Here is a 14,563-nt window from a genome sequence, read left to right as displayed (position 1 = left end):
GATATTGCACAAGGAACCGATGTTTAAGAAAGGGTAGATGAAGAATGGAGTAAAAATGAGAGCAAGGTAAGGGAGATGCAAGCTGTTGAAACTATGAGGGATTTGTATGAAAATTCACTAAAGAAGAACAAGAAATTGTAGATGAAGATGAAGACAGATGCACTGTCTGGAAAGTTGAAGTTGTTGTGTCTTATTTTTTTTATAATGGTCAACATGTATATTCTATTGAAATGTAACTGTTGAATTCTTATTTGGTCTTTCTGGTCTGGTTGTATTGGTTGTAATGTTGTTAGTTAGATTTAGAATTGTACAATTATGTAAGTGTGACTCATGAAATGCAATGTTATTTTGTTAAAATTGATTCGTGTTATGGTTAAATTGAGATAAGAAGATTTATTTGATGTTGTGAGTTTCAGTTTGTATGAACATTAACATGGTATGACCTAAAATTTGGACATCATTTGGCCTATAATTTGGACACAATGTGACCAATAAAGTAGACGTAATGTATGGCATATTAATCTGTATGATTTTAACAAAATTTTTTGAAGTTGGTATGACCTATAAATTTGGCATTATTTGGCCTATAATTTGCACACAATGTGACCTATAAAGTTGACACAAAATACCTGCATAATTTTGATAGAAACTTTTAAGAATTTGGCCTAAAAGTTCTATATAAAAATGACATTCATTAACACATTAGATTTAGTTGGTTAATACATCAAAATATAAAGTGGTACAGGCCACATTTATAGGACAATACATATTTGTTTATAACACAAACCATATTGGTACCAAAACACACAATAAAAACAGTCATCATTGAGTCATTCCATTGCAAATGTCTTCCCAATTTTTGAAAGCCTTCCACTACCAGTCAAGTTTTCTATGGTTTCCTCTTCATTAATGACCAAATGATCATCAGGCTTTTTCCTAGGGCTACCAACTTCCTTTGTTTTGAGGGTCCTAAGCCTGCCACTTTGTCTTCTTGCAACACCCATAGCAACAATTTGAGCTTGATCTTTTGATTTAAAGTCTTGACATGTGCAAAACAATAAGAGTTAAGAAAATTGTAAAAACAGTTAGGCAACAACTTTTGAGGAAAATTTAAGACTCTAAGGTTTACTGCAAGTTTGCCTTATTGAACATGATCCCGGGACTTTGAAAGGTTTGTTTTGGCAAATCTTTGGAGTTTTACCATAGAAAGTCCTGACAGTTTTCTTCAAAGGTGATGTGTCAACACTCAAAGGTTAAACATCCAATATATCATCATCCTTCAGTATTGCAGCCAAGGTGTCAGCATCTATGCCATAATATTTTAGCATAGAAGATTGTGAATCATTGTTGATAGTTGGTGATTGTGGTTCAGCCTCAATTGTTGCTTCATGTTTAGCCTGCAATGGTGCCTGTGGTTCAGCCTCAATTGGTGTCTCCGGTTGAGCTTGAATTGGTGCTTCTGGTTGAGCTTGAATTGGTGCTTCTGGTTGAACTTCAATTGGTGCTTCTGGTTGAACTTCAATTGGTGCTTCTGGTTGAAATTGAACTAGAACATCAGGTTCAGAACTATGTGGTGCTTCTACTACAACACCCACTGTTGAATCAGGTTCAGCACTAACTAGATCTTCTGCATTGAACCTGATTACACATGGCCTTTCATCACCACTGTCATCATCAACTCCATTATTATGTTCATCAGTCATGTAGTCCTCCTCAATGACAAGTGCCTTGCCCATCTCATCTGTGATAAACATGCTCTTGATTGGTTCACTAGGGATATTACTATTTACAACAGGTGTAGTTCTAAGTTCAGCATCAACACTTGCACCAGCCTCTTCATCAAACTCATTCATCATCTCTTCTTCACTATCATCAAAGTGGACATCCCTTACATATTCATCACTAGATTCACCACTACAGTCACTTAGTTTTTCCTTTTCTACTACAAAAGACGTACCCTTCCTTTTTTTCTCTAACATTATCCATAAATGTGAAATCTCCTTCATCTGGTTTTGGCTCACAGTATATCTCAATTTCACATTTATTCCCAACAACATACATAGCTTACTCAGAGGCATCTCTGTCATCTTTGAATGGTTTTAAATATGCTTCAAGGGATCCTTCATCATGTTTCCACCATACCTTAACAGTGTTACAATCAAACTTAGGGTCAATACTTTTCACTAAGTCACAAGCTTCAAATAAAGACCAATAATCTAGATCTTGACTACTAAACGCATACACTTCACCACCATCATATTTTAGGTCATAGTCTTTTACAAAACAACCCTTTGTGTAGAAAATTGCCTTAAATGTACCCATTTCCTATACGGTTAAAAATCCCACGTTTAAAATTGTCTAAATTAGATAAACCAAATACGGTAGAAAATACAAAGAAAACATGTATACTGATGCATCAAGGAATCGTTGTCTTACACTATTTAATGTTTCTTTATCTACACTACCGTTACAAAATTGAAAGATAAGGAAAAAATCGTCATACATGGGACCACACTTGATGAAAGCATGGAACAAATACCACGTGAATGTTTGATTTGGGACCACAACTCAAAGCTTTGTTGTTGGGACCACACAAATCTTTAAGAGCGCAGGCGGAGTACGAACATACTTGGTTAGAGTTTCGGTCAAAAGAGAGAGAATGTATTGGATGGGAATATGCAGTATATGTTTGTTTAACTTAGTCAAAATGGAGATGGTGTTAAAAGATAAGGTAGCGTTATCAAATGCCCACGCAGGCGAATCAAACAAAAACAAATCCACATTGGCTTTAAGTTTGTCACACGTAAGCTTCCGTTAGTGGAATCTAACGGGAGGAACCAAAAATAGGGACGAAAAATATTGCGATGACCATTATTTAAAGAAAAATTTTGTGGGGACTAAAATTGAAGGGTGATATATTTATAGGGACTAAAAACTTATTTAACCTTAAAATAAATACCTCCAAATTAATCAAAAGTTGTGATAAAGAGGAAATTATACAAAGAGTAAGACTGAAGTTGTTTTCCATAAAAAATACTAATCTAAATTGGGCCATCACAAAAAAAAAATTGTCAAAAAAATTTGAAAATTTAATTGTTTACAACTATTTCAAAAAATTAGTTTTTTTGGTTAACATGAAACATTTTTGTCGGCCATGGCAGCCACCTATCTCTAATAAATTTAAGCTTTGTTTGTGAGTTTGGAGAGGAGAGGATGAGAAGGCTTCCGATAATGAAATTTTAAAAAAAATATAAAAAAATATTTGACATTTTTTGAAAAAATATTTTTTTAGAATGACAAAAAGAGTCATTATTATTACTATATTTTTATTATTACTATATTTTTAATTTTTAAATATTAAAACGACAATTACTATAAGACATTTAGGAAGCACAATGGCATGTTACAAAAGTAAAGTTTATATAAGAAAAAAAATCCAGTGGTGATTGGCGCTGGACTTGGTAGGGAGAACCACGGTTCGATCCCCCGCAACTGCGATCGGGAGGGGGCTTGACCCACTTGATGCCAGAGCTGATCCCCCGAACCGGACTAAACCGGTGGTTATAAACCAAAAAAAAAAAAATCCAAAATTTAAATAATGGCAAACTTAAAATTTTAAATATTTCTAAATATTTTTATAATTGTCTAATTATTATTAATGTTATTTTGCAAGACCATCCTAAACTGTTTTATGAAAGACATAGATATTTACTCTAAACTATATCCACCAAAAAGACATAACCACTACCAAAAAGACACAACCACTCGATCAAAATCTAAAACAAATTAAAATATTTATGATATGTGAGAGCGACTTATTATAAAAGTTGGAAAATTAATTCGGAAGAAAGAAGTTTAATCACTCCGTCTCACAATAAGTGATCCAGTACACCATTCCACACATATTAAGAAAAATGTATAAAAGTAAGTGAGAGAATATTGTTTTTACTATAGTACCCTTATCATATATTAAGAATGATGGAATTTTTATTAATTAGAGGTTAGAATTGAATTGAAAAAAGTGTATTTAAAATTGAAATAGATCATTCATTTTGGGATATCATTTTATTCTAAATAGGTCATTCATTATGAGACCGAGGGAATAATAAACTTTGAATGAATGAGCGCATGATTACTTATGTCCAAACTAATGAGCACACAACCAACTAGAGTCTAGCACCTGAGCACACAACCAACTAGAGTCTAGCACCTTCCATAGCAAAGCTCATAACTAATTCTCAATTGTCCTAAAATATTAGAATTAGTTAGTTACACAACTAGGGAAAAAGATATTACAGGCTGAGGAAGTAATGGTTTTGGGAAAAAGTCTTCCAATTGCTCATTGGAAGAATATGGTAACAGGTTCATTACTCCAGCTAGCATATTCTCTATTGGAAGAACATGGTAACAGGTTCATTACTCCAGCTAGCATATTCTCTATGACAATGTGGCAATCGATTTCCAAGTGTTTTGTTCGTTCGTGAAAAATTAGATTTGCTGCAATGTAGATAGAATTTATCACAATAAAAGACATGTGTTTTGATGCATTCAACTCTCAATTCTTTGAACAACTAGAGCAACAATTTAAGCTCACATGTTGTTGCAGTTAATGCCTCAAATTAAGATAAAATGTCTCAAATTTTAATTGAAAGTGCTGCTCAATGTTTAAATTGAGTGTTAGACAAAGTTTAATCAAACAAAAAAACTTAAATTTGTCTAACATTTATAATTTTACTCTGTCGTTGATTAATTTGAAAAAATATTCAAATTTATTACTGCCTCCGGTCCTATTTATAAGAAAAGATTCCCTATTTAGATATATTGAATAAATAATGTATCTGTACAACATATTGTCTAGATACATTATTTTTCCAATGTATCTAAAAAGATAATCTTTTCTTATAAATGAGACCAGAGAGAGAGTATATTTTTTAGTTGAGTAATCCGGTGGGATCTCCAAATCAAAGAGGTCTGGTGGCATCCCCACCTCTAGTTTGGCTAAAGTGCAATTGTGGCAGTGCTTATCTCCAAGACTCTAGCCCAGCCAGTTATAGTGGGATTTTTAGAAAAAACTTGGAAATTTTGTGTTAGCTTTTGCAAACAAGGTAGAATAGCCATCTTTATACCTTGCAGAGTTCAAAGTCTTTGTCCAAGCCGTGAAGACTGCAATGGAAAGAGGTTGGGACAAGCTTTTGATTGAAACGCATTTACCACAATATTGTGCGAACTTTCCATAATCAACTTTTATTGCCTTGGCAGTTAAGGTATCAATGGTTTACCTACTTACAATTTTTTATATATAAACACTTGTTCATTTCTCCTATAGAGAAGGGACTTCTTGCACCGATTTCTTGGTCAATATCGGTCTCAATTGTAATTCCCTCACCATTTTTTATTCCATTCCTAATAACATTAAGAAGGATTTTATACAAAATAGACTAGGTATGCCTTCACTTAGATTTTCTTCTTTTTTATGACCCTTTGTTATGTTTCTTGTTTTACCTTTTTCGACATAAAATACAAATTTTCTTTTCCATTTAGGACATGGTCGTAAGAAGTACAAATTGAAATTAATAAAAAGAATTCTCGTTTTATAAACTAGACAAATGTATAATAATATAACCTGGATTTATGTCAACATTATCTCCAAAAAAAAGTGTTTATTAGCAATTCAGTTTGTTTTAGTCAGTTCGTTATTGCATATAAAAATTGAAATGAGATTTATATTTTAAAAACTTAGATTCATAAAGTTTCAAAGAAATATGCTATCTCACTCTCTCACTCATTCAATATACAAACACAAATCATCAGCTACTATACTACAGAGTGCTCTAATCTCTGATGTGTTCTATATTGTGGCTACAATAGTCTTAGAGGTCTCAGCAATGGTTTCACAGTCGCAATTGCAGTCGCATTTGCTTGCATATGTCCAACACATCTTTTAAAAATAGTCTAATCAAATAAGACAACTAGAACTATATCATTGCTAGTTTATCATGGCCAAAATACCAATTTCAATAGCTTTTGGTCATAACATCCATACAAAATTTACCTAATGCATCATGATTATTATAAACAAAATAATTTGGATTCAACAATAGAATTCATCTGCAACTCTATGCACTCAAAGAAGAAAGAAATAGTCACAACCCATCAAGTATATTTTGTTTGGCTGCATAACAAAATAAGAATCGGACATGCAAAACTATTAATCCACAAAGGTCTACAGAACAATATAAAATGATGAGACTACTACAGAATGTGACTTTAGGAGGCTATGACGGTATGGCGCCTATGACCAGTAAAAGCTTGAAGAAGTTCATCATATTTACTCTTATAGTGATCAAGCGAGAAGCACAGTTGCCGGATTGCCTCCCTCTTCTCCTCATTCCGAACGGAGATCTCAACATTCTGCTTCTCCAATTTCAGTTTCAACTCATCTACTAAAGTCAGTGCCCCTCTTTTCTCCTCATTCAGATCAGAAATCACAACATTCTGCTTCTCCACTTTCAGTTTCAGCTCATCTACCAAAGTCAGTGCCCCTCTCTTCTCCTCATTCAGATCAGAAATCACAACATTCTGCTTCTCCACTTTCAGTTTCAACTCAAGCTGCTGTGTGCTTAGCTGGAAAAGCTCTTTTTTCATATTTTCTATTTGATCGTCTCGGAAGGTTATCTCAGCCTTAAGTTTATCAATCATAGCATTTGCTTCGTCTCTTTCCGTCATGAGCATGTCAAATTTTTGTTTATGCCCGTCAAACTCCTTATTCACAGTCTCCACGTCATCTTTTCTCTGACGAAGTTCTTCCTTTAAAGAACTTATTTGACTTTGTATAACCAATTGTTGTGTAGCATACAGCTCTTTTTGCTCCAAATTTTCAGCTTCGCCTTGTCTCAATTTATTTTCTAATGAATTGTGTCTACGCTCCAATTCCTCCAGTTTAGAGGTCAAATCCATTTTCAGTTCTGACAAGCTTGTAATATCAGAATGCAATTGAACTTTCTCTAAAGAAAATTGTGCCTGCATCTCAAGCATTTCCTCCTTCACTCTTTGCATCTCATGTTGATGGTTAGTTTCATTAGCTTTAAAGCATGCAACCCCATCTTCTAACTCTCGGATCTGCTTTTCTCCTGAATCAAGCTGCCATTCTAATTTAGCCACATTTTCATGTGCCGCTTCAAGCTGCCCTTGCAATTGATGAGTCTCAAATGACCTATTCTCAAGTTCATTTCTTAATCTTGCAGTATCATCATTTGATATCTTGAGGTGTTCATTAGCTACCTCCAGCTGTTCCTCCAAATTTGCAATCTTGGAGCAATAATCTGAAACATGAGTCTCCAACTCAGCTGTTTGAATTTGCAACTTCTGTACCTGTCCTTTTTTATATTCAAGTTCATCCTTATTCAGTTCTAATTCTTTCAGCACATTATCAAGTTGATTCTCCCTTTTCTCAATTTGATTCTTCAACTTGATAATCTCTTGTTCAGACAGCTGAAGTTTTAGATTGGAAACTCTTAGCTCTTCCTCATTTTTGATAAACTTCTTAAGCAACTCATCATAACTTTTATTTTCTCCGTCTCCAAGAAACTCGCTCTGTCTCTCCATATTAGGAGTGTCTTCTCTCAGCTTACCTTCAGGGGTTTCTTCATCATCGGTATTCACCGGCGTGCCCTGGATACGAATTTCAGACTTGGTAAAAGATTCAGGTTCTGATTCCAAAGAGGGTGAGGAAGGTGATCCAGAGCCTTCCTTCACAGAAACGTCAGAGCTAACCCCACCCGAGCTAGGAGAGAAATCCAAATTGACAGCTTGAAGATCAGAATCCGGCTTTACCTTCTTCAGATATGGTGTAAAATATGGAGTCACCACTGATCTCTCTTGGTCAAGACCTTCACTAAAATCGCCAGAGCCCTCCATCTGAGATTCTGAGGATAAAAAAAAAACTACGATAAGTACTCATTGGAGAAAAAATAAATAAAGAATTCTAAAATGAACAAGTTTTCCAATCAATATAGAAAGATTCATTCAACTCAAATAAATAGAAGTAACATGAACAAAAAACTGGTTCGCGAAACCATTCGGTGAGACAGTGACTAACAGGATCATGCTTTCTCTCATCATTTATCAAGATATGAAGAGAATCTAAAATAGTTTCATAAAATAAAACAGTTTAAAAATCCTACAATCAAAACAGATAGGAAAAGTAAAATATCCAACATAGAAAGACACTTTAAATATTGAACTCACAAATTTGCAGCTCAAAAGTACTTACTTACACCATTTAATTAAGTATAAAAGACATGTCACAACTCATTCGTGCAAACAAAAAATGGTTCTGACTGAGAAAACATTTATTCTGCAATCGTAACTGACATAGATATTCACATTGACTAAATCATTTGATTAATTGTTAAAACTAAAGACGTTAAGCAAATTGTCTCCCAAAATTAAGAAATGAAAAAATAGCCCCTGCAATGCATGTCTTCAATTTCAAGACTATTTCCCCACTTCGTAAATTCGGATACATCTACCTATAATTAAGTTGTTGAACAGCAGTTTTTAATATAAAAACCTCAAGGATTTTAAAAAACGGTCCGCGACCACAAAAACACCTGCGACAAAATGATATTCAAAGATATCGATACCGATACCGTTATTCACTGCTTTTATATTAAAGAACAAACTACAGTCAATTCACACCGCGTAATCAATGTCGCAACACTTATACCGACCGAAATCGCAAAAGCCTTTACATTGTCCACAATGCAACGGTGACCATTTTCTAAAATCACGGACTCAAAATCTATAAATCATACTTTCAACTTAGAATCGATTTTACTCGAAAACAATAAAATTAAGTAAAAATAAATTCTTAAACTCCAGAATCAACTCTTATTACTCCAAACACGAAACTAAACATATTAATCTCCTAATGTTAACGAAAATTCACCATATCATCCCTAAATTAATCATTCAAGTAGTAACTATTATTCTACTCTAGGTTTAAGATCTTAAGCTTACGGTACTAAACAACAGTAAATTGTAGATTAACTAGAATCAAGAACGAAACGATTATAGTCTGACGAACAATTAACAACAGAAAACGAATTTCAAGAATTCAAAACTGAAATGCGAGAAGAAATCAGAAAAGCGAACATGCATAAATGAATTGAAACGAAAAAGATTAGAGAGAAGGTGAAGAATTGATACCTGATCTGTACTCTGTAGAGAGGTGAATGAAGGATGAAGAAAAAGAGAGAGAAGAAGTTTCGCTGGTTTTCTGGAAAGAAATGAAAAGTGGTGAGAAAAGGTGGAAGAAAGAGAGAGCCAAACAGAAAGTGTTGAATGCCAGTGAGTCCGGCCTAGGTGGGCCCTGGGTTTTAATTTAAGTTTCGGGATTAGGGTCGCTCCCGCCTTTCCTTTTTTTCATCAATGATTTGAATTAAAACTTTTTCTGTACAAATTTTGATACCGTGGTGTATTTGTTTTTGACCGCACAAGTCCCGTTGTTTTTGTAAGAACTAATTAAAATATGTTTTAAAGAAAACTTAAGAAATTGACCGAGATAAAAAAAGAAAATTTAAGAAATAAATTAAATATTAATTTTTTAGTAATAGAGTATGACTGTAATTATAATTAGTCAAAAATAGTTTAAGATGTATTTAAATAGATTAAAATCATGTAATCGCTTTCATAATTTCACAAAATGAAAGAAAGAAAAAATAGGAAAAAGTTGAATATATAATTTTCTATATAATTTTTTTTATTTATATTTAATTTAAAAACTAACTTGTGCTTCTAAATTTTTGTCAAAAAAATATAAAAATATAACATTTATTTTAAGAAAGGCAGAAAGTCAATAAAAAATTTATAAAAATATATCAATTCCTAATACAAAATTTGAAAAAACAAATTAGACTAAAGAATGACTATATTACTATATTATGACTAGTTTTACCACTTATAAAAATATCAATTATGACTAGTTATATATATAAAAATTTATGTTTATCAATTTTTTTAAAAAAATATATTATTATATATTTTTTTAATAATTGTAAGAATCTACCATTACAACTGATAGTCAATGTAAAAGTCTATGATTATTATTAAACTATTATATATTTTTTAATATAAATATTTATCTATTTTATAAATTTTTAAAGTTTATAATATTGTTATAATTTTAAAAATAATATAAAAATTTATAATTGATTAATTTATTTTTATTAAAAATGTGTGTAACAAATATGATATAGGTATACAAATATCCTATGAAAGTATAAACATTGTTATCCACATGAAAATCAAATTGAATAAGGAGTTTTTTTTAAAAAATGCAAATATGGAATGAATAATATAGTATAACTTTCAAATTCTACTCATTATCATCTCTAATATTTGCCTTAAATATAACATTTATTTGACAAAATTTAAAGAAATAAAAGTATTATTAAATTTATTAATAATTAATATTATATTTATAAATATTTCCTTTAAGAAAAAAGAATAAATTTATATTCTATTATGATATTTATCTTTGATGGTAAAAAATAATGTAAAATCAATATAATCACATTAATAAAAATATAATAAATGCAATAATTCAAGAGCAATTGAATGAGATGATGGAGTCTTTTTCAATTTAATCGAAATTTTAGGTTTGAATCCAACCCCAAATACATAGCGGTGTTATAACTTTTATAATATTTCTTAATGTCTCCACATCTTGAATTGATTTAAAATTAGATTTTATTATTCGAAACTTAATATTTCAGAACAAAAAACAAGATTATATAATTTATTACTATTTCTATTTTTATTATATCTATTTTATAAGGATATTTGCGTAATATTATAAATTATTTTACAATTCTAATTAAATATTAATATTTTTTTACTAAAATACTTTTAATTGTTTATTATTCTTCATTAAATTTTTTAAATTTTTTCCTGTACATTAATAAAAGCTAATTTTATGAATTCACCCATTTTTTGGAAAATATAATTAATTACTATTCTTAATTACTTGTGAAAATGTTAAAGTGATCTATAGGAAAAAAAACTTATATCTAAAATAAATAAATAAATAAAATCTACTTTATATTTATTAAGAGTTTTCTTTATTTTTGAAATTAAAACACGGTTAAAGAAGACAGACTACACAAAAAAATAAATGGAAAGTGAAAACATCCAAAAACATTTCATTTGTTAAATATCTGAATTGAAAGGAGGGTGATAAAATAAGCTCAAACCACCATCCAAAGCACAGCCTAAAGATGCAAGTATCAACTACATTGTGCATGATCTTGTGAGAGAATATGGTAGGAACCAACCCCCATTGAACAGCCAATCAGACACCAAACTATTTTTTTTAGTTAGGTATGACTGTTTGGTAGGAGATATAGTTTGTAACTTTGTAAGTAAAAAGATAAAAAGTTCAAAATTATTTGCATTGATGTTGTTATAAAATAATTTAAACGTTTTATTTTTTTCTTCGAGTAATTTAATGATTGAAATTTCACTTTTTAATAATGAATAAGTGAAATGTCACGAGTAGGAATATATTTTCTATGTCGGAGAATCACCAAAATCTACTCCTATGTTATTTGGTTGAATCCCCATGTCCCCTTGCTTATGCCCTGTAGAGTTTGTAACACCTGTTTCATGGTTGGCCTGAGTTCCTTAGGACACTGGACACACTGAAATGCTAACTCTGTCACCGCTGTTATCATTTCCACAACATTTTCATTAAAACAAATTGCAAGACTTTGATCCACTAGCCCTTGTAAATTCTTGTTTAAGATTTTATGCATTGCGAATTGGGCGAGAGTCACATTCTCCGTTCCTTGCATTAAACTTGCGGGTTTGGATGATATAAGCTCGAATAAGATCACCCCGAAGCTATACACATCACTTTTGTCACTCACCCTTCCAGTTTCAAAGTAATCTGGATCAATGTAAGCACGAGTTCCAACCGGAAGAGTTGAAACGTGAGTAACATAGTCCGGAAGAAACCGCGACAGTCCAAAATCTGCAACTTTAACAGTTAAATTTTCATCCAGCAGAATATTACTTCCTTTTATGTCGCGATGGATGATACCTGAGTCATGAAGATATACCAAGGCCTTTGCAGTTTCAATGGCAATATTCAATCTACTAGGCCACGATAACGTACTGCCTGAAGATCCATGGAGATGCTGTGAAAGAGTTCCATTAGAGATGTACTCATACACTAGCATGTGCTTGTCGCTATGACGAGAACTGCAGCCATAAAGTAAAACCAGATTTTGATGACGCAAGTGACTTGCAATCTCAATTTCTTTCATGAATTGCTTAATTGTTCTGTTTGTCTCTTCATGGAAACGTTTTATTCCAACTTCTCTACCGTCTTTTAGTTTTCCTAAAGTTAAAGTATGCAGTCAGTACTATGTCATTAAAATTTTCCAATAGGGTTTTTAGCTTCTTACCGTAGTAGACACTGCCGAACCCTCCCTTTCCTAGGAAAGTGTCAAAATGGTTTGTAGCTTCTTCAAGTTCAGCATGGTGGAAGATTTTGAAAGCTGAGATAAATGAGAATTGCATAGTAAGAGTAAGACATTGATAGTCTATAGACATTAATAATCTCTAGTATGTTAACAACAAAACACTTAGCTTATCAGGTAGATAGACAATAGAGAGGAAAAGTGTTAGAACATCAACCCGGTTCAAAAGTAAAATGACAAGGAAACGTAAACAGAAAACATGATATTTGATAACAGAAAACATGAAAAGTAAAGCGTATAACTTGTGTTTAAATACTACGATTCAGTTTATAGTATTACTCTAGTTGCAACCGAACTGACTTTAGGGCCAAGCAATCTGCTAGCTTATACGTCAACTATGAGTCATACTCAACAATAAAGGAATAAAAGTCTGATGGTCTTAAGTAAATAATGTCGCGTACCTTTTATTGGGCTTAACTCATATCTCCCTTGTTTTATGCCATTGAGACTCTCTAGCACTTGTTCCATGTTCGGCCTTAATTCTTGTGGACATTGCAAACACCAAAATGCAAGCTCAGCCGTAGCAGTCATCATCTTGTCGATCTTAACGTCTGACTGAAAGCCAAGATTTGGATCCAAAAGCTCGACCAAAGCTTGGTTTTCAACTTTTGTCATTAAAAATGTAGCTAGACTTTCTTCTTCGTTATGAACATAATATTCTGCAAGCATGGATGACACAAGCTCACATAACACCACCCCAAAGCTATAAACATCATTTTTAACACTAAGTAAGCCTTTTGACACAAGTTCTGGGTCGATATAACCACTTGTTCCTATCAAGTCTCTCGTAACATCGGTTGCTTCAACAACAAGTTTCTTTGACAAATGAAAGTTACCAAGTTTAGCACAAAAGTTTATATCAAGGAAAATATTATTAGACTTAACATTACGGTGGACAATGCCCTTGTAGTGAAGATAGTTCAATGCACTTGCTATATCAATTGCAATATCCAATCGGTTTGGCCAAGTTAACGTTGTTCGGCTATCTGATGGTTGGCCTTTAATATGAGTAGCAAGAGTCCCATTGGACAGGTATTCATGTACTAGCAAGAATTCCTTTTGATGAGTGGAATATCCATAAATTGTAACAAGGTTTTTGCAGGGCATGAAATTTAGGATAACAGTTTCTTCGATGAACTGTTTCAATATGTTGCACTTGTCCTCCTTAAAGCTTTGTACTGCAATCTCACGACCATTCTTAAGTTTTCCTAATCAAAGTAGATTATAAGAACAAAATTCTGGGACTAAATTGGATGATACTTAGAAATTCAAGGACTCATATGTTTTTCATGTAAAATAGTTCTTACCATAATATACTGTGGCAGAGCCTTTCTTATCAAGAATCCGAGCTTGATGAAAATAATTTGTGGCTATTTTAAGTTTGTGATAAGGGAAGATTTGCCACTTCCATTCAGTCTGCTTTCGAAATGTGTCAGAAGTGGAAGTGAAACAGCACATCCAGAGATCCAACCCCATTTCCCCCAACCTCATAGGGTTATTGCACGTCCTCTGCAGAGTTGAGGAAAAGCCTTATTAGAACAAACTTAATGAAGCAATAAAAATGTTAAGATGGTTGATGTTTTTAGTGATCATAGTTAGTTACATACATGCAAATTAAGCAACCCATAAACAAAGGAAAGATAGTGTTATCTACGGAAATAGGAAGGAAAGAAGTAAGAAATTATACAATTAGGAGAAAATGAAATGAATAGCGAACAAAGGGACGTGAAAGTCAATATTAACTTAAGAAGCACGACAGGGTAGAGTAAACTATGGTTTGATTCATGAAATTTGTCTCTTGCTTTTGACAAGTCACTCAATTTTTAGAGTGCATTCAAATTGATTGTTAACTTGATTTTGACCAATTTGCACTAAATATATGTTTCAAATTATTTTACCTCTAAGGTTGGTATATCGGCGAAGATTTCATTATGAGCGAGCTTCTTTAAAAGTTTCACACATTTATCTCTTTTTAAATTAGTCGATTACTAAGTTAGATCCTAAAGTCTTCCTAAATG

General features: G+C 32.4%; 2 protein-coding genes across 4 annotated transcripts; both read right to left on the bottom strand.

Moving 5' to 3' along the window:
* Nucleotides 1-6,084: 6,084 nt before the first annotated feature.
* Nucleotides 6,085-9,365, bottom strand: LOC131594380 (protein NETWORKED 4B-like). Its single transcript, XM_058866497.1, has 2 exons — nt 9,211-9,365; nt 6,085-7,925 (listed from the first exon to the last, which is right to left on the bottom strand). Exon 2 carries the CDS (start codon nt 7,915-7,917, stop codon nt 6,268-6,270), a length of 1,650 nt encoding a protein of 549 aa, XP_058722480.1. The 5' UTR covers nt 7,918-7,925; nt 9,211-9,365; the 3' UTR covers nt 6,085-6,267.
* A 1,782-nt stretch (nt 9,366-11,147) lies between these two features.
* On the bottom strand, nt 11,148-14,211 carry LOC131594379 (LEAF RUST 10 DISEASE-RESISTANCE LOCUS RECEPTOR-LIKE PROTEIN KINASE-like 1.1). 3 transcript variants are annotated; one of them, XM_058866495.1, is made up of 5 exons: nt 14,153-14,211; nt 13,853-14,054; nt 12,947-13,753; nt 12,471-12,563; nt 11,148-12,403 (listed from the first exon to the last, which is right to left on the bottom strand). In XM_058866495.1, the coding sequence occupies exons 2-5, from the start codon at nt 14,034-14,036 to the stop codon at nt 11,601-11,603; spliced, it is 1,887 nt and encodes a 628-aa protein (XP_058722478.1). In that variant the 5' UTR covers nt 14,037-14,054; nt 14,153-14,211; the 3' UTR covers nt 11,148-11,600. The 3 variants fall into 3 exon arrangements, with proteins under 3 accessions (XP_058722478.1, XP_058722479.1, XP_058722477.1); XM_058866496.1 differs by lacking the exon at nt 14,153-14,211 and having other exon boundaries at nt 11,148-12,034; nt 12,104-12,403; nt 13,853-14,143; XM_058866494.1 differs by lacking the exon at nt 14,153-14,211 and having other exon boundaries at nt 13,853-14,143.
* Nucleotides 14,212-14,563: the final 352 nt, after the last annotated feature.

This window comes from Vicia villosa, linkage group LG4, assembly GCF_029867415.1.
Source record: "Vicia villosa cultivar HV-30 ecotype Madison, WI linkage group LG4, Vvil1.0, whole genome shotgun sequence".
NCBI classification, from domain to species: Eukaryota; Viridiplantae; Streptophyta; class Magnoliopsida; order Fabales; family Fabaceae; genus Vicia; species Vicia villosa.
Note: the sequence above shows the minus strand (reverse complement) of the source record. Positions and strands in the feature narration are given on the sequence as shown.